The sequence below is a fragment of the Brassica napus genome, chromosome C4, assembly GCF_020379485.1.
Source record: "Brassica napus cultivar Da-Ae chromosome C4, Da-Ae, whole genome shotgun sequence".
NCBI lineage: Eukaryota > Viridiplantae > Streptophyta > Magnoliopsida > Brassicales > Brassicaceae > Brassica > Brassica napus.
In genome coordinates this window covers 24,781,705-24,809,230 of record NC_063447.1, presented here as the reverse complement: position 1 = coordinate 24,809,230, position 27,526 = coordinate 24,781,705, and the positions used below count along the sequence as shown (strand labels likewise).

The 27,526-nt window shown below is 40.9% G+C and overlaps 7 protein-coding genes across 11 annotated transcripts; 4 read left to right on the top strand and 3 right to left on the bottom strand.

The window, feature by feature from the left end:
• Positions 1-4: 4 nt before the first annotated feature.
• On the top strand, positions 5-562 carry LOC125585925. Its single transcript, XM_048755646.1, has one exon. The coding sequence runs from the start codon at positions 5-7 to the stop codon at positions 560-562; it is 558 nt and encodes a 185-aa protein (XP_048611603.1).
• A 652-nt stretch (positions 563-1,214) lies between these two features.
• Positions 1,215-3,800, top strand: LOC125585924. The gene is made up of 4 exons (XM_048755645.1): positions 1,215-1,409; positions 1,494-2,173; positions 2,234-2,414; positions 2,460-3,800. The coding sequence occupies exons 1-4, from the start codon at positions 1,215-1,217 to the stop codon at positions 3,798-3,800; spliced, it is 2,397 nt and encodes a 798-aa protein (XP_048611602.1).
• Positions 3,801-11,620: 7,820 nt separating this feature from the next.
• LOC106348436 (60S ribosomal protein L3-2-like) lies at positions 11,621-14,278 on the top strand. Of its 3 annotated transcripts, XM_048756135.1 has the most exons (4): positions 11,628-11,682; positions 12,567-12,655; positions 12,890-13,000; positions 13,090-14,278. In XM_048756135.1, the coding sequence occupies exons 2-4, from the start codon at positions 12,571-12,573 to the stop codon at positions 14,061-14,063; spliced, it is 1,170 nt and encodes a 389-aa protein (XP_048612092.1). In that variant the 5' UTR covers positions 11,628-11,682; positions 12,567-12,570; the 3' UTR covers positions 14,064-14,278. The 3 variants fall into 3 exon arrangements, with proteins under 3 accessions (XP_048612093.1, XP_048612092.1, XP_048612091.1); XM_048756136.1 differs by lacking the exon at positions 12,567-12,655 and having other exon boundaries at positions 11,621-11,682; XM_048756134.1 differs by lacking the exon at positions 11,628-11,682 and having other exon boundaries at positions 11,692-12,655.
• Positions 14,279-16,638: 2,360 nt separating this feature from the next.
• On the top strand, positions 16,639-20,241 carry LOC106348437 (MLO-like protein 6). Of its 3 annotated transcripts, none has more exons than XM_048756132.1 (14): positions 16,639-17,035; positions 17,382-17,439; positions 17,563-17,828; positions 17,935-18,054; positions 18,148-18,208; positions 18,297-18,460; positions 18,557-18,651; positions 18,741-18,790; positions 18,872-18,912; positions 19,007-19,180; positions 19,259-19,294; positions 19,380-19,447; positions 19,538-19,598; positions 19,679-20,241. In XM_048756132.1, exons 1-14 carry the CDS (start codon positions 16,913-16,915, stop codon positions 20,117-20,119), a joined length of 1,758 nt encoding a protein of 585 aa, XP_048612089.1. In that variant the 5' UTR covers positions 16,639-16,912; the 3' UTR covers positions 20,120-20,241. The 3 variants fall into 3 exon arrangements, with proteins under 3 accessions (XP_048612089.1, XP_013643630.2, XP_048612090.1); XM_013788176.3 differs by having other exon boundaries at positions 16,646-17,035; positions 17,935-18,051; XM_048756133.1 differs by lacking the exon at positions 17,382-17,439 and having other exon boundaries at positions 16,841-17,035.
• A 40-nt stretch (positions 20,242-20,281) lies between these two features.
• On the bottom strand, positions 20,282-21,691 carry LOC106348439 (photosystem I chlorophyll a/b-binding protein 3-1, chloroplastic-like). Its single transcript, XM_048756138.1, has 3 exons — positions 21,302-21,691; positions 21,140-21,201; positions 20,282-21,038 (listed from the first exon to the last, which is right to left on the bottom strand). Exons 1-3 carry the CDS (start codon positions 21,437-21,439, stop codon positions 20,423-20,425), a joined length of 816 nt encoding a protein of 271 aa, XP_048612095.1. The 5' UTR covers positions 21,440-21,691; the 3' UTR covers positions 20,282-20,422.
• Positions 21,692-21,835: 144 nt separating this feature from the next.
• LOC111207653 (putative nuclease HARBI1) lies at positions 21,836-27,035 on the bottom strand. The gene is made up of 5 exons (XM_048756131.1): positions 26,649-27,035; positions 25,357-25,877; positions 25,227-25,271; positions 23,477-23,758; positions 21,836-23,173 (listed from the first exon to the last, which is right to left on the bottom strand). Exon 5 carries the CDS (start codon positions 23,157-23,159, stop codon positions 21,882-21,884), a length of 1,278 nt encoding a protein of 425 aa, XP_048612088.1. The 5' UTR covers positions 23,160-23,173; positions 23,477-23,758; positions 25,227-25,271; positions 25,357-25,877; positions 26,649-27,035; the 3' UTR covers positions 21,836-21,881.
• On the bottom strand, positions 24,034-25,558 carry LOC106350592 (glutathione S-transferase T3-like). The gene is made up of 2 exons (XM_013790458.2): positions 25,357-25,558; positions 24,034-24,782 (listed from the first exon to the last, which is right to left on the bottom strand). Exons 1-2 carry the CDS (start codon positions 25,556-25,558, stop codon positions 24,034-24,036), a joined length of 951 nt encoding a protein of 316 aa, XP_013645912.2.
• Positions 27,036-27,526: the final 491 nt, after the last annotated feature.

The window sequence follows — 27,526 nt, the reverse complement described above, 5'->3', positions numbered from 1 at the left end:
CATAATGGGTGGATCACCACCTTGCGGTGACTCGGTTCGAGCCGTCAAAGATTACAAACGTCAAGCAACCACCTCTAAGAAGTGGCCTTCTCCAGTCGAAAATGATCACCAAATCACTTTTTCGGCACTAGACACCAAGGGCGTCCACATGCCACATAACGATCCTCTCCTCGTCGACCTTGACATCGGCGAATGTCTAGTCGCAAAAGTCCTTATTGATACCGGCAGCTCAGTCGATCTCATCTTTCACGACACACTCGACAAAATGGGAGTTGATTTAAGGGATATGAAGCCTTCCTCTCGCACGCTCACCGGCTTCAACGGAGCCTCGGAGCAAATGATCGGGACAATTCGCCTTCCAGTATACGCAGGTGGTATAACCCGCACCGTCAAGTTCTCCGTCATCCGCGCCAAAGCACCCTATAATGCCATACTCGGAACACCATGGCTGCATTCCATGAAAGCCATCCCTTCGACTTATCATCAACGCGTCAAGTTTCCCGGAAAAGAGGCAAAACACAGACGATTCGGGGAGATCAACAAGCCACGAGAGAACTACTGATCGAACTGTAAAGATGCAGCAACAAGCTTCCCTTGTCAACTCCGTCAGTAAACCACTCCACAAGATATACCCCCAGAAGGAGGAAATTCGCGAAGTCGCAATTGATGAGTCCGACCCGACGAAAATCATCCGAGTTGGCGTCTACCTGTCCGACGACATATGTTCAAGGATCATATATTTCATCAAAGACAACGCCTCGACGTTCGCCTGGAAGACTTCCAACATGAAGGGGATCGACCCTGCAGTTACCTCCCATGAACTGCACGTCGACCCGACGTTCAAACCCATCCGACAGAAGCGACGAAAACTCGGTCCATAACGATCTAAAGCCGTAAACGAAGAAGTCGACAGGCTCCTCGACGTGGGTTTCATTACCAAATTCCGATACCCCGAATGGTTGGCTAACCCGGTTGTCGTCAAAAAGAAAAACGGCAAATGGCGCATATGCGTCGACTTCACGGACCTCAACAAGGCGTGCCCAAAGGACAGTTACCCACTCCCTCATATCGATCGTCTCGTCGAATCAACTGCTGGTAACGAACTCCTAACCTTCATGGACGCTTTCTCGGGATACAACCAGATCTTGATGCATCCCGACGATCGCGAGAAGACAGCATTCATCACCGACAGAGGGACCTACTGCTACAAAGTGATGCCCTTCGGGCTAAAGAACGCCGGCGCGACTTATCAGCGACTCATCAATCGAATGTTTGCTGATCAGCTTGGCAACACCATGGAAGTGTACATCGACGATATGTTAGTCAAATCGCTCAAGGCCGACGATCACCTAAAGAACTTACGCGACTGCTTCAAGATCTTGAACGACTACGAGATGAAGCTCAACCCGGCCAAGTGTACCTTCGGTGTCACTTCGGGAGAATTCCTCGGCTACATTGTCACTCAACGAGGAATCGAGGCTAACCCCAAGCAGATCTCGGCGATCCTCGACCTTCCAAGCCCAAAGAACAGCCGCGAAGTACAGCGACTAACCGGACGCATAGCAGCTCTCAACAGGTTCATCTCGCGATCAACCGATAAGTGTCTTCCCTTCTACGAGCTACTAAGGGGCAATAAGAGGTTCGTCTGGGACGAAAAGTGCGAGGAGGCGTTCAATCAACTCAAGCATTACCTCAAGCATTACCTCACAACCCCCCAGTACTATCGAAGCCAGAAGTCTCTCTACATAGCCGTCACATCCTCCGCCGTCAGCAGCGTGCTCATTCGAGAAGATCGGGGAGAACAGAAACCAATCTTTTACACCAGTAAAAGAATGACCGAGCCGGAGACGAGATACCCAACACTCGAAAAGATGGCCTTAGCTGTCGTCACCTCGGCCAGGAAACTACGACCCTACTTTCAATCGCACACGATTGAAGTACTGTCCAACCAACCACTCCGAACGGTTATGCAGAATACTAACCAATCAGGACGGTTGACTAAATGGGCGATAGAGCTGAGCGAACATGACATCGTGTACAAGAATCGCACAGCAGCAAAGTCACAGGTCCTTGCCGACTTCTTTATCGAGTTAACACCAGAGCTGGAGCAAGACCTCATCCTACCAAGTGTAAACTGGATCCTACACGTCGACGGTTCATCCACGAGTAAAGGGTCGGGAGTAGGAGTGCAACTGCAATCACCAACATGAGAACTCATCCGGCTGTCATTCAGTTTTGGTTTTGCGGCGTCAAACAACGAAGCTGAGTACGAATCCCTCATCGCAGGGCTCCGTCTCGCCAAGGCAGTGAAAGCCAAAAAAGTCAGCGCTTACTGCGACTCTCAACTTGTCGTAAGCCAGTACCTCGGCGATTACGACGTCCGCAACGAAAGGATGGACGCCTACCTCAAACTCGTCCAAGACCTCACGCGAGACTTCGAGTTCTTCGAACTCACGAAGGTTCCTCGCGGAGAAAATGTTTGTGCCGACGCCCTCGCTGCTCTAGGAAGCAAGCTACACGATCAAGTCAAGAGGACAATCCCAATCCATAAAATCGAGAAACCGAGCATCGACACGAAGGCAGAGCAGACTGCGATTGCAGCAGCGATTAGCGAAGCGATGGACATCGACGAAGCAGAACCTCCTTCGCAAGATGATCAGCCAACAGATTGGCGCAAGGAACTCATCGATTACCTCGCTGAAGGTTTATTGCCCACCGAGAAATGGGACGCGCGGCGACTGAAGCGACGTAGCGCACACTACATTGTCATGGACGGGGAACTACACCGATGGACCGCGACGAAGGTGCTACTCAAATGTATCTCCGGCGAAGAAACGAGACTAGTCATGGCCGAAACAGATGAAGGAGCAGCAGGCAATCACTCGGGCGGACGAGCTCTCGCATTAAAAGTAAAGAATCTCGGATTCTACTGGCCAACCATGAACGCCGACTGCGAGACATACGTGCGCAAGTGCGACAAATGCCAGCGTCACGCTTCCACCATACACAGCCCAACGGAGTTCCTTTATACCCTAACTGCTCCATACCCATTCATGCGATGGGGAATGGACATCATCGGTCCGATGCCGGCATCTCACCAAAAGAAGTTCATCCTGGTCCTCACAGATTACTTCACCAAGTGGGTTGAAGCCGAAGCCTATGCCAGCATCACCGACAAGGAGGTGCAAAACTTCGTCTGGAAGAACATAATCTGCCGACACGGGCTCCCATACGAGATCATCACAGACAACGGTTCACAATTCATCTCGCATCATTTCAAGGGATTCTGCGACCGATGGCGAATTCGACTCAACATGTCGACCCCGAGAAACCCGCAAAGTAACGGCCAAGCCGAGTCAACGAACAAGACCATCATCGACGGTCTGAAGAAACGACTCGACTTAAAGAAAGGTTGCTGGGCAGATGAACTAGACAGTGTCCTGTGGTCCCACAGAACAACTCCTCGTGGAGCGACGAAGGCTACACCCTTCTCGATGGCCTACGGCGTCGAGGCAATGGCTCCCGCAGAAGTGAATGTGACGAGTTTGCACCGATCGCGAATGCCACAAAATGTCGAACTCAACCGCGACATACTGCTCGACGCACTCGACGACATCAAGGAAAAGCGCGACCAAGCTCTACTCCGTATCCAGAATTACCAGCATCAAATCGAAAGCTACTACAACAAAAAGGTCAAATCGCGTCCCCTCGAAATGGGCAATCTTGTCTTAAGAAAGGTCTTCGAAAATACTAAGGAGTGGAAAGCAGGCAAGCTTGGAGCCAACTGGGAAGGACCATAAAAGATAGTCGAAGTCATCAAACCAGGAGTATACCGCCTCGAGACTTCAACAGGCGAAGCAGTACCGAGAGCTTGGAACTCCAAACATCTCCGCCTCTTCCATCCTTAGTCAAGACGAACGCCTTACCGAGTAAATGCGCCACTAAGGCCACTTTTACTCGCTCTTTTTATAAAAAAAAAAAAAAAAAAAAAACAATGACAAACCCCCTCCTCGAGGAATCGATCTCCGAAACAGATGATCGCTTAAGCGATGCCAACACGAGCATGCCCCGGCTTCTCGAACAAGTGTATTGGTACTCGCATCCCACGTTGGATATGTCCTGATCAGACACGTATTCACGGGAGTCGACCGTGTTGCGATTTAAACCAACACGGCCGAGACAATGACTCTAACTCATCCTATAATTTACTAAAGTAAGGTCTGGCCCACCGAACGCTTAGAAATTACGATTGGGATCGACTTGGAACCGTCAACGTCAAAGATTCGCAATAAAGAATAAATCTTAAATGACAAACGATCGCAAGTCGAGGAAAACGACCGAGAGAAAGTCATGACGAGTTATAATCATGCATCTAATAGACATGCATAACATCGAGACAACGGATCCGTCCAAAAATTAAAACACGCCTAAGTCCGAGATAAAGTTGATAATCTGATAGAAATATACTAAAGGCAATAAGTCGAAAAGACGGAAATTCAAAGGAAAAGTACAACAGAATAAAAGCCTCAGAAGACAAAAGTCTAAAAAATAACAACACAAGTCCTCCGGGACTGAAAAGAAACAACATACAAGAGAAGCTAGTCCTCCCGGTCGCTTTCACGATCGTTGAGGGCGGAGAGCTCCGAAGCCCTGACGCTCGACTCACGAGCAGCCGGAGAAACATGCACTTCATCTGATCTCGGGACGATCTCTGGATCAGCTTCTTCTAGCGCCTCGACGTTCTCTCCTTCATTGCCTCGACGGGATCCGTCGGCTGAAGTGTCCGAGATCACGAGGACGGGAGCGTCATCTTCAGCAGCACGGTTTCCTCGATTAGGCATTTCTCCCCTAAGCGCAGCCAAAGGACCTTCAAGAAGAGGCGTCGGGTCTTCACGTCGCTCTTCGGTCGGATGAGTAGGTGGAACGTGAAGACTCGCTGCGGTCTCCGGATCGATCAAGCCGGCGTTGGATCCATACGGATCGAGACTCTCCAAGATTCGAGCATCCACAAACTGAGAGTCCAATACAAGAGGAGAAAGTGTGAGATCTCCCTCGGGTATCTGCCCCACCTTGAGCTTCTCGGCTTCCTGCTCGTATTTCTTTTCTTGCTCGGCGAATATCTCGATAGTGGCTTGCGAGATGTCGCTCCCAGCCCTCTTTAAGGCCTCAAGGCATTTCCTGGTTCCGAAGGCTTGGCTATGAAGCAGTCGGGCCTCCTCGTAAGGACCTCGTCGCTCTTCTCGGGAGCGAATCTTAGCGAAGCGACGATTAGCTTTCGCGGCCATCTCGGCCTCAACTCTTCCTCTTTCCCTCGTCACTTCCAGGATTCTGGAATCTCTAAGGCGCCTCATCTCTCTTTCATGGGATGCAGCGAGTGAAGCCTTCTCACTTTCAAGCTCGGCGTTCTTTCGCTCAAGCTCACGGACGACTCCTTGGGATGCCTCTAACTCAGCCTTGAGCTCGTCCCTTCGAGCAATAGTGCGAGTAACTATCCCGTTAAGCCTCTCGACGTCAGCCCTCGATACATTCAGCTGGCGAGCAGAAGCTTCCTCTCTCTCCGCGTTCTCCTTCTTAGCCAGCTCGAGTTCGCCCAAAGCTCCCTTCAGGGCAGTGTAGTACTTATCGATCACGACGTTCGTCGCGCTATCCCCCTAAACAGACGAGGAGACGAAAATTGTAAGAAAAAGTTAAGGAACGAAACAAAAAAAGAGAAGAGACCGAGCCGTTTACCAGCAGCTTGGCCCTTGCAGCTTCCTCGTATTCACTCCCGAAGATGAGGTCCTTCACAGCGGGCAAAGGTTTCGCCTTCCCCCTTAGTTGGCGAAGAAACTCTCCGCACTTCTCGGGAACGTACACTAGAGGGGCCGGTCCCTCGTAGTGAAACGAAACTTTGTCTGGAAAGTTGGCTCCGGGCACCCTCCTTAAGATAGCGGAGCCGCGAGAAGAAGTGCCGATCTGAGCGGCCCCTCCTCCAATGGGAACCGGAGTTCCCTCGCGAGAAGACGCCAGAATAGGAGTTCACGCCTCGTCGCCAACCTCATCGTTATTCCTCCTGATCAAAAGTGGTGACTCTCCGCTGTCTTCTTCAGAACCGTCCGGACGGGCGGCATTAAGAGAAGTTTCAGATTCCTCCCCTTCACCAACTTCTTCCGCATCGTTCCGTTCTCCCGAGATTTCAACCTCAGAAGCCTCCTCTTTGGGTTGAAGTTCTTCTTCTTGAACATCACCCTCCTCAATCTCAGTCGGTTCTTCGGGATTCTCCGGCTGCTCGTCAACGGACTTCTTTGTTCTCTTCTTCTTCTTCTGGGGTTCGCCAGAAGGAGGAACATCGCTCGCCTCCTCGGCGCTCCCCTCGACTCCCGAGCCGCCCTTCTTCCTTTTTTTACCCTTCCCCGCGTTTCTAGCACCAGAAGGGGGAACCTCGCCAGCGCGAGGAACCGCCGTCGAGGGTCCTTCCCCGCTGGTCAGTCCCAGCTGGGCGGCTAATATCGCGCTCAAGTCAGGAAGAGTTCCCATCCTCTTTGCTTCAGAAACTTGCTTCTGGATATCCTTCGGGAAGATGTCTAGTCGCTTGGTGCGAATAGGAAGAACGGTCGGAATATCAGATCTCCACTCTCCTGAAAACATAAGGCAGAAAGGTCAGGACGCGACAAATAAACTTTGCGATCGAAAGAATAACCAGAAACGGCGAGAGAACGCACTTAGAGCGATCCGGTCCTTAAGCTCGCAAATCCTCTCGACGGTAATCTCGGACCAACGGTAGATTCGAAGCAAAGCGACGGCTCGAACGCTCTTCAGGAAATCCTCGGGATAGACTGGAGACGTAGGATGGCCAACTGCGAACACAACAAAAAGAAAGTTTCGCTAAGATCGACAAAGTCAGACGTAGCTCGCGACAAGATATTCTACCACAAGAACGGTTCCATAGAACCCGATAGTCCTCTCGAGGAGGCTCCTCGAAAGCCGAGTCGTCGGACTTGAGGAAGAAATAAGAACGCTGCCAATTCTGCGTTTTGTTTGGATGACCGGCGCACACATTGCAGTTTGGTCGCATCTTCACCGAGTAGGTTCCGTCCTTCATGTCGGTTATCGAGGTCATCTCCTCGAACGACCTGACGCTCATCGGCATGTCAATCTGCTCCGCTAGAACTGATAGGGTGACGGCTAGTCGCAGCGAGCCATTCAGTAACTGACTAATCGCGAGATCTCGCCGCCTAGCGTACGCGGTGATCAGTCGCGGGATAGGGAACCAACAGCGAGTGTCGTCCTGGAAGTAGGACTCGTACACCGTCTGGTATCCGATTGGAGGAGACCAAGGCCTCTGCTCCTTCGTAGGGATAAGGAAGGTTACGCCTGTAGCGTTCTTGGCCCGAAGAACCTTCTTCACGCTCCCCAGGGTCGACTTAGTCTCGTCCACACCATCCCAATCTTGACCAGCCACGAAAGCAGAGCGTATTGAGTCAGGATGGAGTTGTGGAAGCTCCTCGAAAATTCCATCGGGATAGAAGGTCGTCGGGAACAATTCGGCTTCAGAATAGTCATCTTCAAGAGGATCGTCTTCCACTGCGCGAGCTCTCAAGGTAATCGAGTCAACGGGCACCACCCCGCTATGTCCGTCTCTCGCACACTCCGTCGCGTCCCTCACAGCGACATTCTCACTTCCTTCCCTCGCAAGCCTCGTCGCATCTGCGACTAAAAGCCTCTGGGAGCGAGACAAATTGACTGTATCCATCATCGCCGTATGATGAGCCGATTCGAGGTCCCCGATGCAACCGCCGTCAGGATTCCTAACCGGAGCCGACGTCGCCGCAACTGATTTCCCCTTCTGCTGCCTCGATAGTCTCTGAACTGACGACATGGTGGAGCAAGACGGCGAAGAACGCGTTGAAAGAAGGCTATAACACTTAGAGAGATAAGGAAAGGAGAGAGAAAGTACCTTTGATCGCGGAGGAAAACTTGAAGAAATGAGAGGGGATCTGCGTATTTATAAGGAAAAGAGAGGGGGGGGAACTCGAGGTGCTATCATTAGGTCTATTCGGGCCTAAACGGGCCTCGAAATCCACCCTAAAAACCCAGCGGACCCTCGAGACGATTCCGCTTCTCGACATGTTATGAAAGGAAGAGAAGGGGGGAAACTTGAGGCGTCATCATTAAATTCAAATGGGCCCATTTGGGCCTCGAAACTCTCCCAAATGTCCAGCGGACCCTCGCGACGGTTCAGCTTCTCGTCTAAATCAGACGTCGGTCATCTTAAAATCAGAATAAACCAACGGTTAATCTAGACATGTCAGTCGGGACCTGAATATCCGCGACTAATCGGCCTAAAGCGGAAATATTCCAGAACCTTCCCTGCGACACAACGACCAAAAGGAGCGATAAAGCCTCTACTGCTCGCCTCCGAGAGAACGACGTTGTGCGACTCATCGACCAACCGCTCCAACCTTCCGACAGGCCTTCTATTCCCTCAAACCTTCAAACCTTAGAATCCATCACGAGCCAGAAAGCACTTCGCTCACTAATGGACTGGGGGGGACTTACTGTAGAGGATGGATTTGACCACCCCACAAGGCCCGAAGAATAGAAAGGCCTGGCCCGGACTAGGTAGGGCGATGGCTCGATCGGTCGGCTCAAGAGTCAGGTCTCTCGGCTTGACTCTTGAGTACTTTTAGTCGATCATCGTCGACTGAAGTATATTCGGCTCAGCGGCTACTCGGACACCTACGGGCTTTTCCGCCCAGCTGAGGAGGCCCACCAAGATGGCGTAAATTAGGTCAAGGATGAAACATCAGGACGACTATATAAGGGAAAGGGGAAACAACGAGAGAAGGATCCGAAATCATTGACTAACACTTTACGGCTAGATTAGGGTTTTCACCTTTGCTTCATCTCGCCGTTAGTTGTACTTTTCCGATAGCTCATCGAGCCACCGGCTTCCTCTCTGTCGCATTCTCTTCTTTTCTCTTGTAACCGACTGAACGTTTTCTTCGACCATAAATAAGACGTCTTTGTTAAACCCACATCTTCTTTATTACCGTTTTCCGATCAAACACCGCTGTTAGTCTTTTGATATCTCTTCTTGCTAGTGCTCTTGAAGGAATTTCTAAGTTCCAACGATGGCCACAAATGCGAGCATTTGGACCTAGATTTAGACATCTATTGTGTAGTTGGGGTTGAGATGGTTCTTGGCGGCGGTTCTTTGAGACCACTCCGGAGTTTCTCGCTTCCACGGCGGATCCTACGGAGTTCGATCGACTGCATCCATTTCCAACCCACATCTTTTTTGATGGGTGTACATGAAGCTTTGACTACAGATTCAACATCCGATTGGAAAATCAGCTCATCGGAATAGTATCGTAATCATCGAAACAGTCGTCGCTCCGTCATCTTTTTATTTATCCTCTCCTATGAGATGAAGAAACGAAAGTTCCAGATTGAGAGATATGATAAGAAAGTAAAAAAATAAACATTAATATATGGCTCTAGTTAAAAGTTAAGAGATAACTTTCAAATTTTAAAATAAAAAACTGAAACATGGTCAATTTAGTTAGAGGACATGTTAGTCATTTGACTGCATAAAATCACGAGAAACTATTCTAGTATTAAAGATGCTCTTAGGACATAAATCACTTTTAATCTCTCTCCTATTTTTTAATTAATTTTATTCTTTTTAAAGATGAAAATTTGGATGAGAACCTTGTATTAAAGATGCTCTTAGGTAGTAGTCATGAGTGGTTAAAATTTTTAATAAGGGAAAAGAGAATTAATTACACATTATACACATCAAAACTATTAAATTCGAATCATGATCCATTGATATATGATGTGTCCAACTTAAAAGTATAATTGCATTTTAAAATATAACTGCATGACATACAATATAACTATATCTAGAAAAAAACATAACCATTTTAAAAATAACGTAAAATACTCTGTAGACACTTATGGTTGGAATATGTATTATGTTTTTGTGCTTCAAGCACGATCTTTTAATACACGTAAAAAAGCAAATCTATAAAATCCAATTGTTTTAAAATAGAGGAAAAATAACTGCTTAGTTGGAAAAAGATAGTGATTAAAAACAATTATGTACAAGTTGGTTATTTTTAAAGTAGGCCTAATAGCACAAAAAGTAATATTTCAAGTAGGAATATGGGTATAAAGTTAAGAGTGATCATGTTTCAATAATATTGATATATATGGCAACAAACAATAAATATCGGACTCCTATATGGTACCTAATTATATGGCCAATATACTAAATTTAAATTTATGATCTACAAAATATTTTTGGAAGTAAATTTAAAATTACTAAAACTATATAAGTTGATATTATTATGGAAATATTATTTATAAAAATATATACTTATGAAGAGGATGCATGGGATTTCACCGTCCAATTATGCATGGTGTTTTTCGCTTAATTATTACTCTAGACAGTGAGGATGACATGTTTTAGTTTAACGGGTTTTAAATAGGTTATTCGACTAAAAATATCTATTAGATATGATTTTACTTAAAATTAAAGAAAGAAAACACACACACACATATATATATACATATATATATATATATGTATATATATTTAACAAAATATATTAAAAAAAAATTTTATCAAACATTTCAAAAAATTTCTTTTGTTTTCGGTGAGGTGTTGGATTTGATATTGGTTTTCAGATATAACACTTTAGAGAAAAAAATAATAGAATATGAGACTTTGATTTTTGAGTCGATTCTGAGTCGAATTTTTATGATAGAAAATATTTTTGACCAATTATATTAGGTAACTATTAAGAAAATATAATATGTTGCAAATTTTAGAAACAGTTTCAAAATATATTTTGATATGTATATGACACAAGTGTATATCATGCAACTTGACATATTATACAAAAAGAATATGAATATTAGCAATCTACCTATAACATTAAATTTTAGTGTCTAGCAATCAAAGCACCATTATGTGGGATTTTGGGTATTTACCTAATTAAGAAAAAAGTTGTAGAGAAAAAGACAAAAATAGCATTAAATCAAGTTTTTGTTCACAAACTAGCACTCAAGGTCAAAAGTCACAAAAATAGCACTTAATGTTTTATCAAAAGTCACAAACTTAGGGTTTAGAGTTAAAGGGTGGGGTTTAGGATTTAGGGTTTAGGGTTTAGGGTTTAGAGTTTAGGGTTTAGAGTTTAGGGTTTAGGGTTTAGGGTTAAGGGTTTAGGGTTTAGGGTTTAGGGTTTAGAGTTTAGGGTTTAGGGTTTAGAGTTGAGAAATGAGGTTTTGGGGATAAGATTTCAAATTTTGAAAAATAAAAAAATTAAAATTTTCAAAGGATAAACTTAGAAAAGTGCTATTTTGATCATTTAGTTTTTGAGTGCTATTTTTGTGATATAAATTTAGAAAGTTGCTATTTTGGAGATTTGTCCAAAGTTGCATGTATAGGATGCAATTTCTCTATTTTAAATTTAGAACTCTATTTTGGGCATCCTGGCGACGAGAGTGCTCTTATATTTCAACACCGATCGTTTATTTGGAACCTACTACGGCCCAAGCCCATATTTATATTGGTGTAGCCCTGATGGCAAAACCCTAGTTTCCAAAGTTTAGCATATAAATACATTCATCTAGACAATCTTATTACTCTTAACCTAAAAATTTATCTACTCTTTTCGCCGCCAAGGACGTAAGGTACACAAGCTTACTCCTTTGATGATCTTTGTCGATTCAATTCTCGTTTAATTATATGCTTACAGTATGCGTTTTTGCTCTCCGATCTGCACACTGATGTCTATTTATCATTGTTATTTTTGCTCTCTGTGATGTTTTTGTATTGTTTACGATTGACTGATAACGCGTCTGTATACTCTGATGTTCTTGTGGTTTGTGATCGGAATGAAAACCCTCGGGAAACACTTAAAATCAAGGCTGGAATCTCTTATCTGCTCTGTTTTGCTGGAAAGCATTTTCAAAATGTCTTTCTTGTGATGAAACACTTTAAAATGAGCTTGAGATTTGGCTATCTCTATGATGCCATAGGCCTTTGATCCGAGGGAACATTTCGTATCATTTTAACACTAGTCCTGATAGAGTATACTTTCTTGTCTTGTGATTAGTTTGTTATACATTGGCTTTCATTTGTCTGAATCGCTTACACTCGTTTAGAATTTGTATTTCTCTTTCTTAAGAGATGAAACATATATTTGCATACCTGTATTTTTTTTTTGTTTTCTTTATTTATAAATGTTTCTTCTATTGTTTCATTTCATAATTTGTTATTGCATATTGCTGTTTGTTTTTTGTTTGCTTTTTGTACAAATTGTTCTGTTATTGATTTATTTATGTTATTGGATATTACTGGTTTTAGGAATTGGTTTGGTGTTCATTGATCTGTTGTATGAATTTCTGCTATCTTCTGAAGAGTTAACTTATATTTACATATATCTGATTTATTTGTTAGATTATGAGTCTTGCATCATATAGGACACGTTTTTTGGTTGTTTGTTGATTGCTTCATTATTTTCTTCATCGTTGTGTAAAAGACATCTTATTTTGGCAATGTTTATTTGGAGTAGAGTTATGTCTCACAGAAAGTTTGAGCATCCAAGACACGGTTCTTTGGGTTTCCTTCCAAGGAAAAGGGCTAACAGGCAGCGTGGCAAAGGTAGTCTTTTATATAAGTATATATTCCATTTTATTATCCGAATTCTTGCTTCTTGCAATTTGCTTTCTGCAATGTAACCTTATGAACCTAAAAAAATGTTTATTTTCTCTATAATGATATGAATTACTAGAGGTTCAGAAGGATCTGGTTTGCTGTCTCGCAAGTGGTTTCATAGCATCTTATTTAGTATGGCTTTTGTAGTTTCGATCTGACACTCCTAGTTTGTATTTTCAGTGAAGGCCTTCCCCAAGGATGATCCTACAAAGCCTTGCAGACTCACTTCCTTCTTGGGGTATAAAGCTGGGATGACTCACATTGTCAGAGAAGTTGAAAAACCTGGATCAAGTGCGTTCTCACTCTCTTCTCCTATTGACTCAAAACATTTCCATAAAAATGTTGAATTTTGCTGATCTGTTTTGAATGTGATTTGCCAGAGCTCCACAAGAAGGAAACATGTGAAGCTGTGACTGTGATTGAGACACCTCCGATGGTGGTTGTTGGTGTTGTTGGGTACGTGAAGACACCCCGTGGTCTGCGATCTCTAACCACTGTCTGGGCTCAGCATTTGAGCGAAGAAGTGAGGAGGAGGTTCTACAAGAACTGGGCCAAGTCTAAGAAGAAGGCTTTCACCAAATACTCTAAGAAGCATGAAACCGAAGAAGGTAAAAAAGACATTCAAAGTCAATTGGACAAGATGAAGAAGTACTGCACTGTCATCAGAGTTCTTGCCCACACTCAGATAAGGAAGATGAAAGGACTCAAGCAGAAGAAGGCTCATCTGAATGAGATTCAGGTCAACGGTGGAGACGTAGCAAAGAAGGTTGACTATGCCTACAGTCTATTCGAGAAGCAAGTCCCTGTGGATGCTATCTTCCAGAAAGATGAAATGATTGATATCATCGGTGTCACTAAAGGGAAAGGTTATGAAGGTGTGGTTACAAGATGGGGTGTGACCCGTCTTCCAAGGAAGACTCATCGTGGACTCCGCAAGGTGGCTTGCATTGGAGCTTGGCACCCTGCTAGAGTCTCTTACACAGTGGCTAGAGCTGGGCAGAACGGGTACCACCACCGTACTGAGGTGAACAAGAAGATTTACAGGCTTGGTAAAGTTGGCCAAGAGACTCACACAGCCATGACCGAGTTCGACAGAACCGAGAAGGAGATCACACCGATGGGAGGGTTCCCGCACTATGGGATAGTGAAGGAAGATTATTTGTTGATCAAGGGATGTTGCGTGGGGCCGAAGAAACGTGTGGTGACTTTGAGACAGATGTTGTTGAAGCAGACTTCTAGGGTTGCATTGGAGGAGATAAAGCTCAAGTTCATTGACACGTCTTCTACTGGTGGACACGGTCGTTTCCAGACTGCTGAGGAGAAGGCCAAGTTCTATGGTAGAGTCAAGGCTTAGATTTTTTTTTCAAATCCCATTAAAACATTTTCTTTTTCGGATTCGTTGTTTTTCGAGTTTCTTTCTTTGTTGGCCTTTTTGACGTTGGTACTTGTTCTTTTGACGTTTGAGCATTCTCTTCCATTTTGGTTTGATTTGACTTTGATTTTAAAACGCTACTTTGTCTAAATCGAAGAGCAGAAATCTAACCGCCATTTGGTTCCGTTCTGTTTTAAAAATTGGTCCTGAAAGTATCTTAAATTTTGTGTGATTTTATATTGAATCCAAACTATTGGTGGATCTGTAGATTGACTATTGTTATATATAATATTAATAATTATATATAATAGTTGTATAATTTAGAGATAAGTAGCTGATAACAAATAAAATGAGTGTAGTTGTCTTGACTCTTGTTTTGTAAGTGTAGTCACCGGATATTCCTCAATGCATAGGCAGCAATAGCATCTTTAATGGTATATTTTATGGTTCAGTTTTTATCTTAACAAATGTTGGAGAATATTTTTCTGAAAACCGTTAATTCTTTTCAGTGTTGGTATAGAATATTATCCCCTCTATACAAAATAATTGATATTTAAAGTATGTGTATATTAAAAATAATTTAATTTAGTTATATAAAATTAAACAATAAACAAAATTTAGCTAAAATTTTACACGTGAGATGTAGAAAATTATCTTATAAAATAAATTATGTTGTATGGAATATTCCATCTACATATAAGCAAACGATGTTTAAAGTTTACGCATATTAAGAATAAGAAATTTAATTATATTAAATTAAATAAAAACGAAGTTTCTAGTTGATACTATGTATTTTCCCCAAATTCAGAAAAGAATCCTAAAGATGAAATAAAATAATGACAAAAACACCGAGAGGATAGAAAGAAAAAACTTGAAGTACTAAAACTGGTAGAAATAAAAAACATACTGGAAAAAATGTAAAGATTTTCATGAAGACCCAATCGACAAGTTCAAGTTATATATTTTTCGGCAAGTTTAACACATGTAATAATATAACATATACACAAATACATTTTTAAGAAGAATTTGAAATTAAAAAACTATTAACATGATGCTAACTAACTCATCCCCAGAATAAACTGATTAGCTAATTCTATTCATTTTTGTTCTCCGTCTTATATAATTTTGTTTTTGGTTGTTATTTACTTTTTTCATTTATAAAATCATTAAATGCGATTCATCTGTTACATCTTCATCAATCCCAAACACTTCTGCATCAAAAGATAATTTGTTTTGTTGTAGTCATTATCTATTTTTCCCCATTGACATTGATAATTACCGTCTGATTCCTTACTATGTGACACACGGAATTAATTCCTTTTTAGTATCCTCCACTATTTTCCATCAAATCTCATCTTCTTGATTCCGGTAGAAGCTTTTTAGTATCCTCCACTATTTTCCATCAAATCTCATCTTCTTGATTCCGGTAGAAGAGAAAAGATTCCAAAGTCTTCTCCACCATGTAACAGGCAAGTACTGACCAAAATTGCCATTTTTCTATCGAGCAAACATTCTCCACTGAAAAATCATATGACGCCCTTAATGTTTCTCCACTGATCGTTGTTGACTGCAACCACTGATATTTATGTATTGCCGATGCTACGTTTTTTTTCACCAACCGATGCTACTTTGTTAGTTTATCTTTCACGGCTTCACCATATCCGTATGCGTACTAACAATATGCAATCCAAAAAAAAAAAATTTGGGTTGGTTTTCAATCTCCATAACTAACCATTTTGGTCAACATCTCTATAATAACCTACAGTCAACATTTTCAGAAGCAGATAAATTCAACATTTCCATAAAAGTTTATTTAATGCCTTGACCTGGGATTGCATTGATCACCTCGACGTTTTAAAATAATTGTTAGGTAGCAACGACCGTTATTACTTGGGAAACAATTGGCTGATGAAGTTTGAAAGTATCTTTTGAACAGATTTTCAATCTGTCTTCAAAAAGAAAAAAAAAACAGATTTTCAATCTTTAGATATTTTGTTATGTACTACAGAAGCCCACGGTTCTGTCAGATAAAAAGGTAGGGTTCTTTGCTTCTTTTTTTTTGTGTTGTTTTTGTCTTTAATAGACCTCTGTTTATAAATATCATTAACATAACCTAATAAAACATTAGGGTTAACTTTCAAAAGTCTAAAATTTAATATACACAAATTTTATAATTTCTAATACTATTAAAATATAATATTTTTTTAAATAAATTGTGTATAACTTCCAAAATCTCAAGGACTGATCTTTGATAATTGCAATTAGCTACTGTAGCTATGACTACAAAACTGGTCAGCCATTTCTGAGTTTTCGTTAATATGTGAAAATAATACAGTATATGAATTCCGAACATTTTCAGATTTTACAAAAAAATTGAGTAATCATTTTTTTGTCGGCAATTTTAACTGAATCTTTCTTTTCGATTGCATCTAGATGTGAATAATTAATTCACACTTAAAACAAAAGAAACACATGCAGAAGGATAAGTTGTTATACTGAAAGTCTGATAACATTAATGAAGAACTCAACAATACACACGGGATGTTATTGAAAAAGTCATAATAATGGTTTCAAAGTCAAAACCTTTGAACATTTCAAGAAATGACAACTCGCCGGTCGTCTTCGTTCACCTTCGTCTCTCTGTTTATATTATGTCATAAAGACGTATTTTCATGATTGCAAATAAACAAACAAACAAACAAAAGGAATACTATAAAAGTGCGTTTCTTAATTTTTAATTCTTTGGAAAGTATACTATATTAGATAGTGTTTACGGGGAGAAAACTTTCCAAAGGAAGGTTTATTAGCTTGAGGTTGTTCTGTGAGCTCTAATGGCTGATAAGGTTGATGAAAGAACGCTACAGCAGACTTCCACGTGGGCGGTCGCCGTGGTTTGCTTCTTCTTGCTTCTAATTTCAATTGTCATTGAGAAACTGATTCACAAATTAGGAACCGTAAGTTTCCTTTTGAACTTCTTCTTCAATCTTGATTCTCCGTTTCTGTGACATTTTAGTTGTTCTTGCTTCTCTGTTTCTTCTTCTTGATATCTTTCTGAGTTTGTTTAGTTCTTCTTGATTCTCTGTATCAACTTCTTGCTCTGTTTCTGAGCCTGTTTAGTTCTTCAACATTCCAAAATTCAAACCTGATCTCATAGATTAAAAGTAATTTATGTTCGAAACTGCCAAAATCCAAAAGGGATTTACGTTTTTTTTTTATTGTCTTTGCGTTGATTTCATAGTGGTGCTCTGTTTCTAAAACTAAACATAATCCATGCTCTGTTTATCCATCAACTTACGACAGTGTTTTAAAAGGAAGAATAAAAAAGCTCTGTATGAAGCTCTTGAAAAGGTCAAAGCAGGTAAAAAAAAAGCTCAGTGTATTAGTTTAGAATAAATATATTATTTCCCTCGCATAAGATTTATTTAAGTATAGAGCTTATAGTCTTCTTTCGTGTGTATTTTATTAAATGTAAAACTTGCAGAGCTTATGCTGATGGGATTCATATCACTGCTGCTAACAATTGGACAAAACTATATATCACAAATTTGCATCTCCGAGAGCATCGCAGCATCAATGCGCCCTTGCAGTAAATCCGAAGAGTTGAAAGAGTATCCACCTAAGAACAAAGATACGGGAAATGACGAAGGAGATGAAGAAAACTCTGGTCGAAAGCTTCTCGAACTAGTCGAATCTTTCATTCCTCGGAGGAGTTTGGCTACCAAAGGCTATGACAAATGTGCAGAGAAGGTAAAAAACTCATTTTATTTTTAAAAATCAATTTCACTAAAACCCATTAATGCATATACCCTTCTTCAGTTTCTGACAGATGACTCTTCTAATGTTTTGTTACCAGGGAAAAGTGGCTTTTGTATCGTCCTACGGTATGCATCAGCTGCATATATTCATCTTTGTTTTGGCCGTTTGTCATGTGATCTACTGTATTGTTACTTATGCTTTGGGAAAGATCAAGGTAGTAAGTACATCCACAATGTGTTCAAAACCGGTTGAGATTTTGCTTCTTTTCGCTAAAATATGTTTTGTTTTAATGTTTCTTTCTGTAACTCAGATGAGAAGGTGGAAGAGGTGGGAAGAGGAGACAAAGACAATCGAATATCAGTATTCACATGGTATATTTGTATATACGTATAGCTTACGAGCTTGGAAATGACACTGAATGTGTAGCTTTAACTAGGCATCTTTTCAAATGTAATGCAGATCCTGAGAGGTTTAGGTTTGCGAGGGATACATCTTTCGGGCGTAGACATCTGAACTTCTGGAGCAAATCGACTATTACGCTTTGGATTGCATGTTTCTTCAGACAGTTCTTTGGGTCTGTTACCAGAGTTGATTACTTAACATTGAGACATGGTTTCATCATGGTAAAACCTTTTTTGATTTCTAGTATTTTTTTCATTGTTTGAAAAAAGCTTATCTCTCAAGACAAAGTTCATATTGCGAAAATGCTCCTTCTTCAGGCACATTTGGCTCCTGGGAGTGACGCGAGGTTCGATTTCCGGAAGTACATTCAAAGATCATTAGAGGAAGACTTCAAAACCATCGTCGAAATCAGGTTTGGGACTAATTAGTAGTATTTAACAAACTCTAAATCAGTTACTGATTACTTCTTAGCCTGATGATTCATTTGCTTATATCTTACAGCCCTGTGATCTGGTTTATCGCTGTGCTATTCCTCCTCACAACCACACACGGTACACTCATTTTCAAGACATTGCTACATTTATATTTCCTATACAACAGTCAATAAACTAATATATTTGCTCTATAAACAGGATTGAATTCTTACCTCTGGCAACCATTCATTCCCTTAGTTGTAAGCAACAAAAACATTATATACAAAGAAACATTTTCTTTTGGTTTCGGTTTTTTTTTTTTTTACATGAACCAATGTATTAAACAAACTGCAGGTGATACTTATAGTTGGAACAAAACTTCAAGTGATAATAACAAAACTAGGACTTCTAATCCAAGAGAAAGGAGAGATAGTGAAAGGCATGCCGCTTGTTCAGCCCGGTGATCATCTTTTCTGGTTCGGTCGTCCACGTTTCATTCTCTTCCTCGTTCACTTAGTCCTTTTCACGGTACTATACATATACCTTCACGATCTATTTTCCTTCCTTCTTACAACTACAAAACTAAACATGTTTAACAATTAACAGAATGCGTTTCAACTAGCGTTCTTTGCGTGGAGTACGGTAAGCAAGCAAAGCAATTCCATATTCTCCACTACCAATTTCTCAAGCATCCATCAGTTGACATCACATTTTGCTATTTCTGCAGTATGAGTTTGGGATTAAGAACTGTTTCCACAAAAGTACTGTAGATGTGGTCATCAGAATTTCAATTGGGTAAGTAACAGCGTAAAGCTTTAACCAATTATAGAAACAGAGAGAAAACATCAAACTAACATCTTTCTTCCTTCTCTATTGAAATTGCAGACTTATTGTACAGTTTCTTTGCAGCTACGTTACTCTTCCTCTTTACGCTCTTGTTACTCAGGTAAGTCACACACACAAAAGACATAATAACTAAGCAAAGAGTGAATCTAAACGTTTTGAGTTTGGTGGAATTCTGTTTAGATGGGTTCGAAGATGAAACCGACAGTGTTCAACGAGAGAGTAGCAGTAGCTTTAAAGAGTTGGCATCACACAGCTAAGAAGCAGATCAAACATGGAAGAACTTCAGAGTCAACGACGCCTTTCTCTAGCCGTCCAGCTACACCTACGCACGATTCTTCTCCGATTCATCTCCTCCGCAACGTCCACAAACGAAGCAGAAGCGCCGATGAAAGCTTCGCCAACTCGCTGTCTCCGAGGAGAAACTCTGACTTCGATACGTGGGATGTTGAGTCTCAACAAGAACCTTCTTCTTCTTCGATAAAGTATCATTCTAGGTTTAGGGAAGAAGACTCAGAGAAGAAGAAGCCTTCTGCTGTGGAGCTTCCTGCTGGACCTGGAATAATAAGAACTCAGCATGAGATTAGTACTATTAGCTTAAGGGATTTTTCATTTAAGCGATGATTTTTATTTATAAAAAAAAAATTGATTACTAGTGATGATTTGTTAATATGTTTTCAAGCTTATATGGAAACAATGTTCTTATGTACATTTCACCTTATTTATACATAATTATTTCTCGTTTATATAGCTTTATCACCACCATTTAGTCCCTAGAAGTTGTACTTGTCAATTGAAATGGTCATTTCTAACAAAATACGAATTTGTTTACACAGGGTGTTACAACACGAAAGAAACAAGATTGTAGGATACAAGAGGATGGACATCAACATAAAACACCATGAGATGATACGATGATATATCATCTCAGTGGAACTTGAGGCTGGTCAAGACATTGTTGTTGACTGGATCAGCCAAATGATCAAGAAGGTTTTGGTAAGGCCCCACACCGGTAACTAGTCCCTGCACAAAGTAGCCTAGGATGGCCAGCATTGCCAGTCTACCGTTCTTGACCTCCTTGAGTTTCAACTCCTTCATCGACTTCTCGTCTTTCCCAAACCCAAGAGGGTTGAAAAAAGGTCCACCGGGGTAAGCCGGGTCACCTGAACCGGCAAAACCTTTCTCTAAACCCAAGAAGTACTGTTTACCCATACAGCCTGGGTTGTACCAGTCCTGCAACCTCCTGTGCTCAGCAAATCCCATCAAAGCCATCTCGAGGACAAAGAGGGTGTAAGGGTCTGCCCAGTAGCTGTATGTTCCTGCAGGTGGAATCACACCGGTTTGAAACCAGGGAAGAGCAGTGTCTGCTGGAATCAGACCGGCCTTTCCTAGAATCTCAGGTGCAATAGCTCCAGCTGCGCCCAACATAGCGAACCGCCCGTTGATGATCTCTCCGTAAGCTAACCATCTTGGCTCGATGAACCCTCCAGTACCCTCTGGGTCTGAAAGACCAAGCGGGTCGAATCCAAAGTCGCCAGGTAAGCTGCAGAATCAAAACATCTCCGCAGTTACTAATCGTTTTCTGTAAAGTCTACATGTTTGGGAAGATCATAATGCTTAAAGAAATTAAATCTTTGGAATTACCTGCCATCCAAGTAAGAAAGACTCTGTGATGATGCAAACCACAATTGCCTGTTTGCTCCTTGCTGAAACCAAAACACACACAAATCCACGATCAGATTATTCAGTACACACAGATATAGAGGGAGAGAGATTTGTGAAAAAAAACTATAGAGTATCATGAACCTTGACAGGTGGAGTTGAAGCAGCTTTAACAACAAAGGAAGTCTTCCTCACAGACACAGCTGGTTTTGAGCCGAATATCTGTCTAGCTGTCTGAACAGAGGAGGTGAGTGAAGATGACACAAGTGCTTGTGCTGCCATTTTTTGCTCTGTTCCTTGAACTCCTCTCTTCTGTCACCAAGAGACGATGATTGTTCAGTAATGCTCTGCAGGGAAGGGTTAAGAGTACAAGGAACACGGTCCATCAGAACTACTTGTGGTTTTGAAATAGCCAACTGGTTTTACTCAGATTAGATTAGTATCTGCTTCACCAACTATATCTGCCCACGTGGCAACATGAGTTGGATAAGAGATTTTGTTTACGTGTTATTCGTTAGAGCATCTCCAATGGTGGATTCACCATTGGAGTAAGTAGTATATATTTTTTTTTTTTTTTTGTAATAGTTAAGGACTCTTTTAGAAAATGATAGTCCAATGGTGATACTCATTTAATAATCTTTACGAATAAAATAATATTAAATTTTAAAACATGTAAAATTGAAAATTTTATTTATTACATGAAATACAATAAACATAACATAATTCAATATTCATCACCAAATTTAGTCCAAACATTTTCAATTAAATCGATTTTCAATTGATCATGTATACGCCTCTCGCGGAGATGATTCCGAATCCCAAGCATGTTCCCGAGATTTGAAGGCATCTCGGTACTATAGGACATATCCACTTGTGAACTTCTTGATGTCTCTCCTTCTTCAAATTCAGTTGTATTGTACTGAGTGTATCCATCCCGTTCATCTTCGACAATCATATTGTGTAGTATGATACATGCTCGCATAATCTGCCCTATCTTCGCCTTGTCCCATAAAAGAGCTGGGTTTTTAACAATAGCAAACCGAGCCTGCAATACTCCGAAAGCCCGCTCCACATCTTTTCGGGTTGATTCTTGAACTTTAGCAAATAACTCTGCTTTACCACCTTGGGGGGAGTGAGATAGATTGGATAAATGTTGACCATTTTGGATATATACCGTCGATGAGGTAGTACGCCAAATCATACTGGTGTCCGTTGACGACGTACCGGACCCTTGGAGCTCGACCTTCCAAAATGTCATAAAAAACGGGGACCGATCGAGGACATTAAGATCGTTTAACGTACCTGGAGGACCAAAGAAAGCATGCCAAATCCAAAGATCTTGCGAAGCTACTTCCTCTAAGACAATTGTCGGTTTTCCCGATCCACGTGTGTATTGTCCTTTCCATTCGGTTGGGCAATTTTTCCACTCCCAATGCATACAATCAATGCTTCCAACCATCCCAGGAAATCCACGTTTCTCTCCAATATCGAGTAGTCGTTGAAGATCCTCCGACGTGGGTCTTCGTAGATACTCATCTCCAAATAACCGAATAATTCCTTCAGTAAAATTATCTAGACAGGAAAGTGCGGTGCTTTCACCAAGTCGAAGATATTCGTCAACCGAGTCAGCAGCTGAACCATAAGCAAGGAGACGAATTGCAGCCGTACATTTTTGCAGTGGAGAGAGACCATCCCTCCCGGTTGCATCTCTTCTCTGTTGAAAGAATCGAAACTCCTCTGAGAGACGATAGACTATACGCATGAATAAGTCCTTGTTCATGCGGAAACGACGCCTGAATAAATATCTCGGAAATGTCGGTTCTTCGCTAAAGTAGTCATTCCATAAACGGATGTGTCCTTCTTCACGGTTGCGTTCTATGTAAGTACGTTGCCCTTTCTTCTTTCTTCTGCCGGCGACTATGTCGTCGTGTATATTTTGAAATATACCGTCGAAAGCTTCTTCTAATCTTTCTTCGAGTTCATCTGATGATGATGATGACATTTTCGGAAACCGACCTTCAATATAATATGTGAAAATGAAGTTCATTAGAGAAGTAGAATCTAACTCATTTCTATATATTTATAACTAATGAAAATTTGTAAATTGAAATTTGTAAAATTCTAACTCATTTCTAACTCATTTCTATATACAGAGACAACATATATACTTCATTTAACTTAAGGGACATTTTGAGAAGAAACTAATACAGAGACACAAACCTTGAGAAGACAACATATACACTAACAAGAAGAAGAAACTAATACGAACAACATTTAAAGAGCTTCACATTCATTCAAATATGTAACAGAGACACAAACCTTGAGTTAAAGGCAAGTAGAGATGCAAACGGAAGTACTTAGCAAATAGATTGATATCGTTTACATGGAGTAGTAGAGAGTACAATCTTACAAGGAAGATGAAAGAAAGCTAAGGAGATAGGTTAAAGTCTTATACAATCCGATCTTATATAAATGTGAAAGTGAAAAAAGCTAGAACCAGTGACTAGGGTCACATCTGCTAGAGAACAAAACACCTTCACAGCTCCAAAGCACCCGTGATAGATAAAACAACCGCAAGAAAACAAAGGCCTTGTACTGCACCTGCAATAACAGACAAGACAATACGTAAGCGCATGTGAACTAACCAACATATTAAGTCCAGAACCTATTCACAAGTTGTAGCACATGTGACGTAACAGACAAGACAACCGCAAGACAATACGTAAGCACATATTAAAATCAGAACCTATTCACAAGTCTAAGCAACATATGAAGTTCAGAACCTATTCACAAGACTAAGAAATACCTTCTAAGTTAAGAACCTAATCACAAGTCTAAGCAACATTTGATATACCTTAACCGCAACATATAACAGATCATAACATCTCTGACATAAGCTTGTTTTTGAGAGATGTTTCCATCTTAGAGAGTGGCTCCTTTTTGGCTAGTAAGCGCTCGAGGACTTTACGGTTTGCAATTTTTTCTTTTATTTCGAACATGGACTGTAACACAGACAAGTCCTCTTCTTTCCCGATTTTCTTCTTCTTGCTAGCTGCTTTAGCAGCCTTCACCCCAACTGGTCGAGCCTCTGGTTCTCCCCCATCATCTTCACCATCGACCGAGTACACTTGCTTGTGTTTCTCCTTCCCCGTGTCCTTAGCCTGATAGGTGGAGCACCATTTCATGTCATGTCTCAGCTCTCTCCAGGCATGTTCGAGACTGAACTTGATTCTGTGGTCATTGTAGTAGATGTCTTGTGCAGCTTTCATCACATCGTCGTCATTTTGACCACTCTTCTGTGCTCTCATTGCCGTGTCATAGCATCCCACGAACTTGGAGACTAGATCGTTGATCCTTCCCCACCTCTGCTTGCACTGTATAAGCTCCCTTGGTGTTGTCCCAACGAGGAGAGGGCTTGAGTTGTAGTACTGGGTAATCCTCTGCCAGAAAGCACCAGCTTTCTGCTCGTTGCTGACGATGGCGTCCTTACTGGTGTTTAGCCAAGCACCTATAAGGATTTTATCCCCTGTTGGCGTCCATTTCCTCCTCTGACTAACGGTAGACTCATCTACTCCTTGGGTAGAGAACAAATCAGGGTCGGGTGAATGAAGATCGAAAGTTTTGGCTATTTAGTAGGTTCACAAAACTAGAAGTGTTATCCATGGTGGGAGAATACTAAAGACGACTCACTCCTAAACAAAGACAGAGGCTTAAGTAAACTATAACTACAGACGACTCAGTAGCATTTAACTCAGAGGAGTTAAGAAAGAAGTAGTTCAACAATAAAGACTCTGCTTGCAACAAAGACTTTACAGGGAGAAGTACTAACTATTTAACATTAAACACCTATCAACTCAGAGGAGTTAGGAAGGTAGCAATTAAGTTTCATTTAACACAAATCAAATCTCAACGGTTTAAAAATTTTACAGCTATATCACTTAATGCCATTTACCATTTCTATCAATATCACTCTAATTTCTAGTTAAGTCCGGAGTTAGAAATATTTACAGCTATACTAGAGTATGCGAAAATGATTTTAACAAATTCAAGGAAGTAGTTTGTTCATTACCTTTCAAAGCTCAGACCCTCGCCTTTTCAACCTCCGTAGCTTTTCCTAAACAAATATGAATAAAAAGCAGTCAAAAGTTTTATAAAAAATCGAGATTATAATATGAAAAGCAAAAGGGAAACAAACTCACCACCCAACATGAACACCATAAAGATTACGATGAACAAACTCAGCAGGACACAAACAGCCAATAGGAACATCTCTTTAATCCCTGAGATCTTCTTAGATAACTCCGACACCGTCTCCTCTACCTTAACCAGCTTCTGCTCACTCTCGTTATGTTGAGACTTAACCTCCCTAAGTTGTCTCTGAAAGTCAGACATCTCTTCCATTACGGCTACATCCCACCATTTTCAGATGTGGCAGTCTCCATCATCGGCGTTCTCACACGTGAAATACCTTCGGCCTGGGTCTTTGCTTGTGTACGATGCAGCAACAACAGGGTCAGCACCACAGTAGCAAGTCTCCGGGATTCCATCGTTAGCTTCGGGTTGTCGAGGGTAGTGATACGGCTCGGGGATGTTATGCATGCTCTGCGCTTCATCCGCGTAGATATCAGCTTCTGCTTGAAGAAGAGAAGTTATATCGAGGGAGGAGTCCTCAGATGAAGAAGGCTGGGTGTAGCTGTAGTCTTGTCTCATTTTCCTTAACCTGAAACAGATATAAAAGATACAAATTAGACATGACACATGAAAAACATTTAAACGGTTCACATATTCAATCGACCTTCTTCTCCAAAAAATAATCTGACTTATAAAGAGTTTGAAATACATTTTCAAAAACTAAAGAATTCAAAACATTAACTAATTAAGATCACACCGGAGTAATACTAAACTATGAGAAGAATGGTAAGAGAGCAAGACAATCACAGAATCACATGCTCGTAATGGTAAGAGAAGAAGAAAATCACAGAGACGATTGTAATGTAAGAGAACAAGATAATGTTAGAGAAGAAAACAATCTCATATAATGTAACAGAGGAAGATATTCACAGAGCCACAATCACATATTCACAGAGCCACAATCACATACAAGAAGATAATCACGCGGTCCTAATCGCAGATGATGTAAGAGAAGAAGATAATCACAGCCTCCTAATCGATTGAAACCCATATCGATTGAAACCCATATCGATTGAACCCAATTCGATTTGAAACCCTAATCCCTTTTACCCCAAATCGTTTACCCCCAAATCGTTTAGAAATCCTAATAGATTCACTCTTTCAAAAAAAGAGAAGAAGATATACAGAAATCGATCGACAAGAACCCAAAAATTCCTAATTCCAGTGAAAATGAAACCCTAATTAGAAACGAAAAAATCCCCAAATCGTTTCAAATCCCACAACCGATCCCTACACAAGAACATAGAGAAGAAGAAACCTAATAAAAATCACAAATCGTTGTAGAAAGACATTGATTTACCTTGATGGCTCGAGGAGATCGAATCGCATAAACCGTCGCCTTTCCTCTTTTTTTGTTCTCTTCTTCGCGAATGATTTCATTTTTGTTTCCTCGTGCACGTTTACCCTTCGACCGGACTGCTCCTTCCCAGTATCACACTCTTTTATTAATTTTTTATTCTAATGCTGCAGTTAAGGATTCATATGAACCCTGGGTTGTGGATGCTCTTATCTGCCACACGAGAACAAAAGAATCTTTACATCTGAACCTATTGGATATAACATTTGGGCAAATCTCCAAAATAGCACATTTCTAAGTTTATGTCACAAAAATAGTCCTCAAAAACTAAAATGACTAAAATAGCATTTTATCTTTTGAAAAATTTAAATTTTTTTTATTTTTCAAAATTTGAAATCTTATCCCAAAACCCCACTCTCCAACTCTAAAACCTAAACTCTAAACCCTAAACTCTAAACCCTAAACCCTAAACCCTAAACTTAAACTCTAAACCCTAAACCCTAAACCCAAAACCCCACTCCCCAACCCTAAACCCTAAACCCTAAATCTAAACTCTAAACCCTAAAACCTAAACTCTAAACCCTAAACCCTAAATCCTAAACCTTAACTCTAAACCCTAATGTCTAAATTAAGTTACCATTAGGGTATAAGTGTATATTTATCTCTTTTGATAAAACATTAAGTGATATTTTGGTCATTTTTATTCTTACAGGCTATATTTGTGACAAAAAATTTTTTTAGTGCTATCCTAGTCATTTTCTCTATAACATTTATCACATGTTTTATATTAAAAAATTAGGTGTTTTCTTGCACAATGTGTAGTGATAAAATTTTAAATTTAAATTGTATTTAAAAAAAAAAATTTGTTAATACTTTAGATT

Excerpts from the sequence above, each read along its gene's own strand:
- LOC125585925 (XM_048755646.1), top strand. The coding sequence starts at position 5 with ATGGGTGGATCACCACCTTGCGGTGACTCGGTTCGAGCCGTCAAAGAT.
- LOC125585924 (XM_048755645.1), top strand. The coding sequence starts at position 1,215 with ATGCCCTTCGGGCTAAAGAACGCCGGCGCGACTTATCAGCGACTCATC. Across the intron at positions 1,410-1,493 it reads ACGAGATGAAGCTCAACCCG|ATCTCGGCGATCCTCGACCT; the intron begins GCCAAGTGTACC and ends AACCCCAAGCAG. Across the intron at positions 2,415-2,459 it reads TGGACGCCTACCTCAAACTC|GTTCCTCGCGGAGAAAATGT; the intron begins GTCCAAGACCTC and ends GAACTCACGAAG.
- LOC106348436 (XM_048756134.1), top strand. The coding sequence starts at position 12,550 with ATGTTTATTTGGAGTAGAGTTATGTCTCACAGAAAGTTTGAGCATCCA. Across the intron at positions 12,656-12,889 it reads TAACAGGCAGCGTGGCAAAG|TGAAGGCCTTCCCCAAGGAT; the intron begins GTAGTCTTTTAT and ends TTGTATTTTCAG. Across the intron at positions 13,001-13,089 it reads AGTTGAAAAACCTGGATCAA|AGCTCCACAAGAAGGAAACA; the intron begins GTGCGTTCTCAC and ends GTGATTTGCCAG.
- LOC106348437 (XM_048756132.1), top strand. The coding sequence starts at position 16,913 with ATGGCTGATAAGGTTGATGAAAGAACGCTACAGCAGACTTCCACGTGG. Across the intron at positions 17,829-17,934 it reads ATGACAAATGTGCAGAGAAG|GGAAAAGTGGCTTTTGTATC; the intron begins GTAAAAAACTCA and ends TTTTGTTACCAG. Across the intron at positions 18,652-18,740 it reads AAAACCATCGTCGAAATCAG|CCCTGTGATCTGGTTTATCG; the intron begins GTTTGGGACTAA and ends TATATCTTACAG.
- LOC106348439 (XM_048756138.1), bottom strand. The coding sequence starts at position 21,439 with ATGGCAGCACAAGCACTTGTGTCATCTTCACTCACCTCCTCTGTTCAG. Across the intron at positions 21,202-21,301 it reads CTTCAACTCCACCTGTCAAG|CAAGGAGCAAACAGGCAATT; the intron begins GTTCATGATACT and ends TTTTGGTTTCAG. Across the intron at positions 21,039-21,139 it reads CTTTCTTACTTGGATGGCAG|CTTACCTGGCGACTTTGGAT; the intron begins GTAATTCCAAAG and ends TTGATTCTGCAG.
- LOC111207653 (XM_048756131.1), bottom strand. The coding sequence starts at position 23,159 with ATGTCATCATCATCATCAGATGAACTCGAAGAAAGATTAGAAGAAGCT.
- LOC106350592 (XM_013790458.2), bottom strand. The coding sequence starts at position 25,558 with ATGGAAGAGATGTCTGACTTTCAGAGACAACTTAGGGAGGTTAAGTCT. Across the intron at positions 24,783-25,356 it reads TATGGTGTTCATGTTGGGTG|CCAAAACTTTCGATCTTCAT; the intron begins GTGAGTTTGTTT and ends CCTACTAAATAG.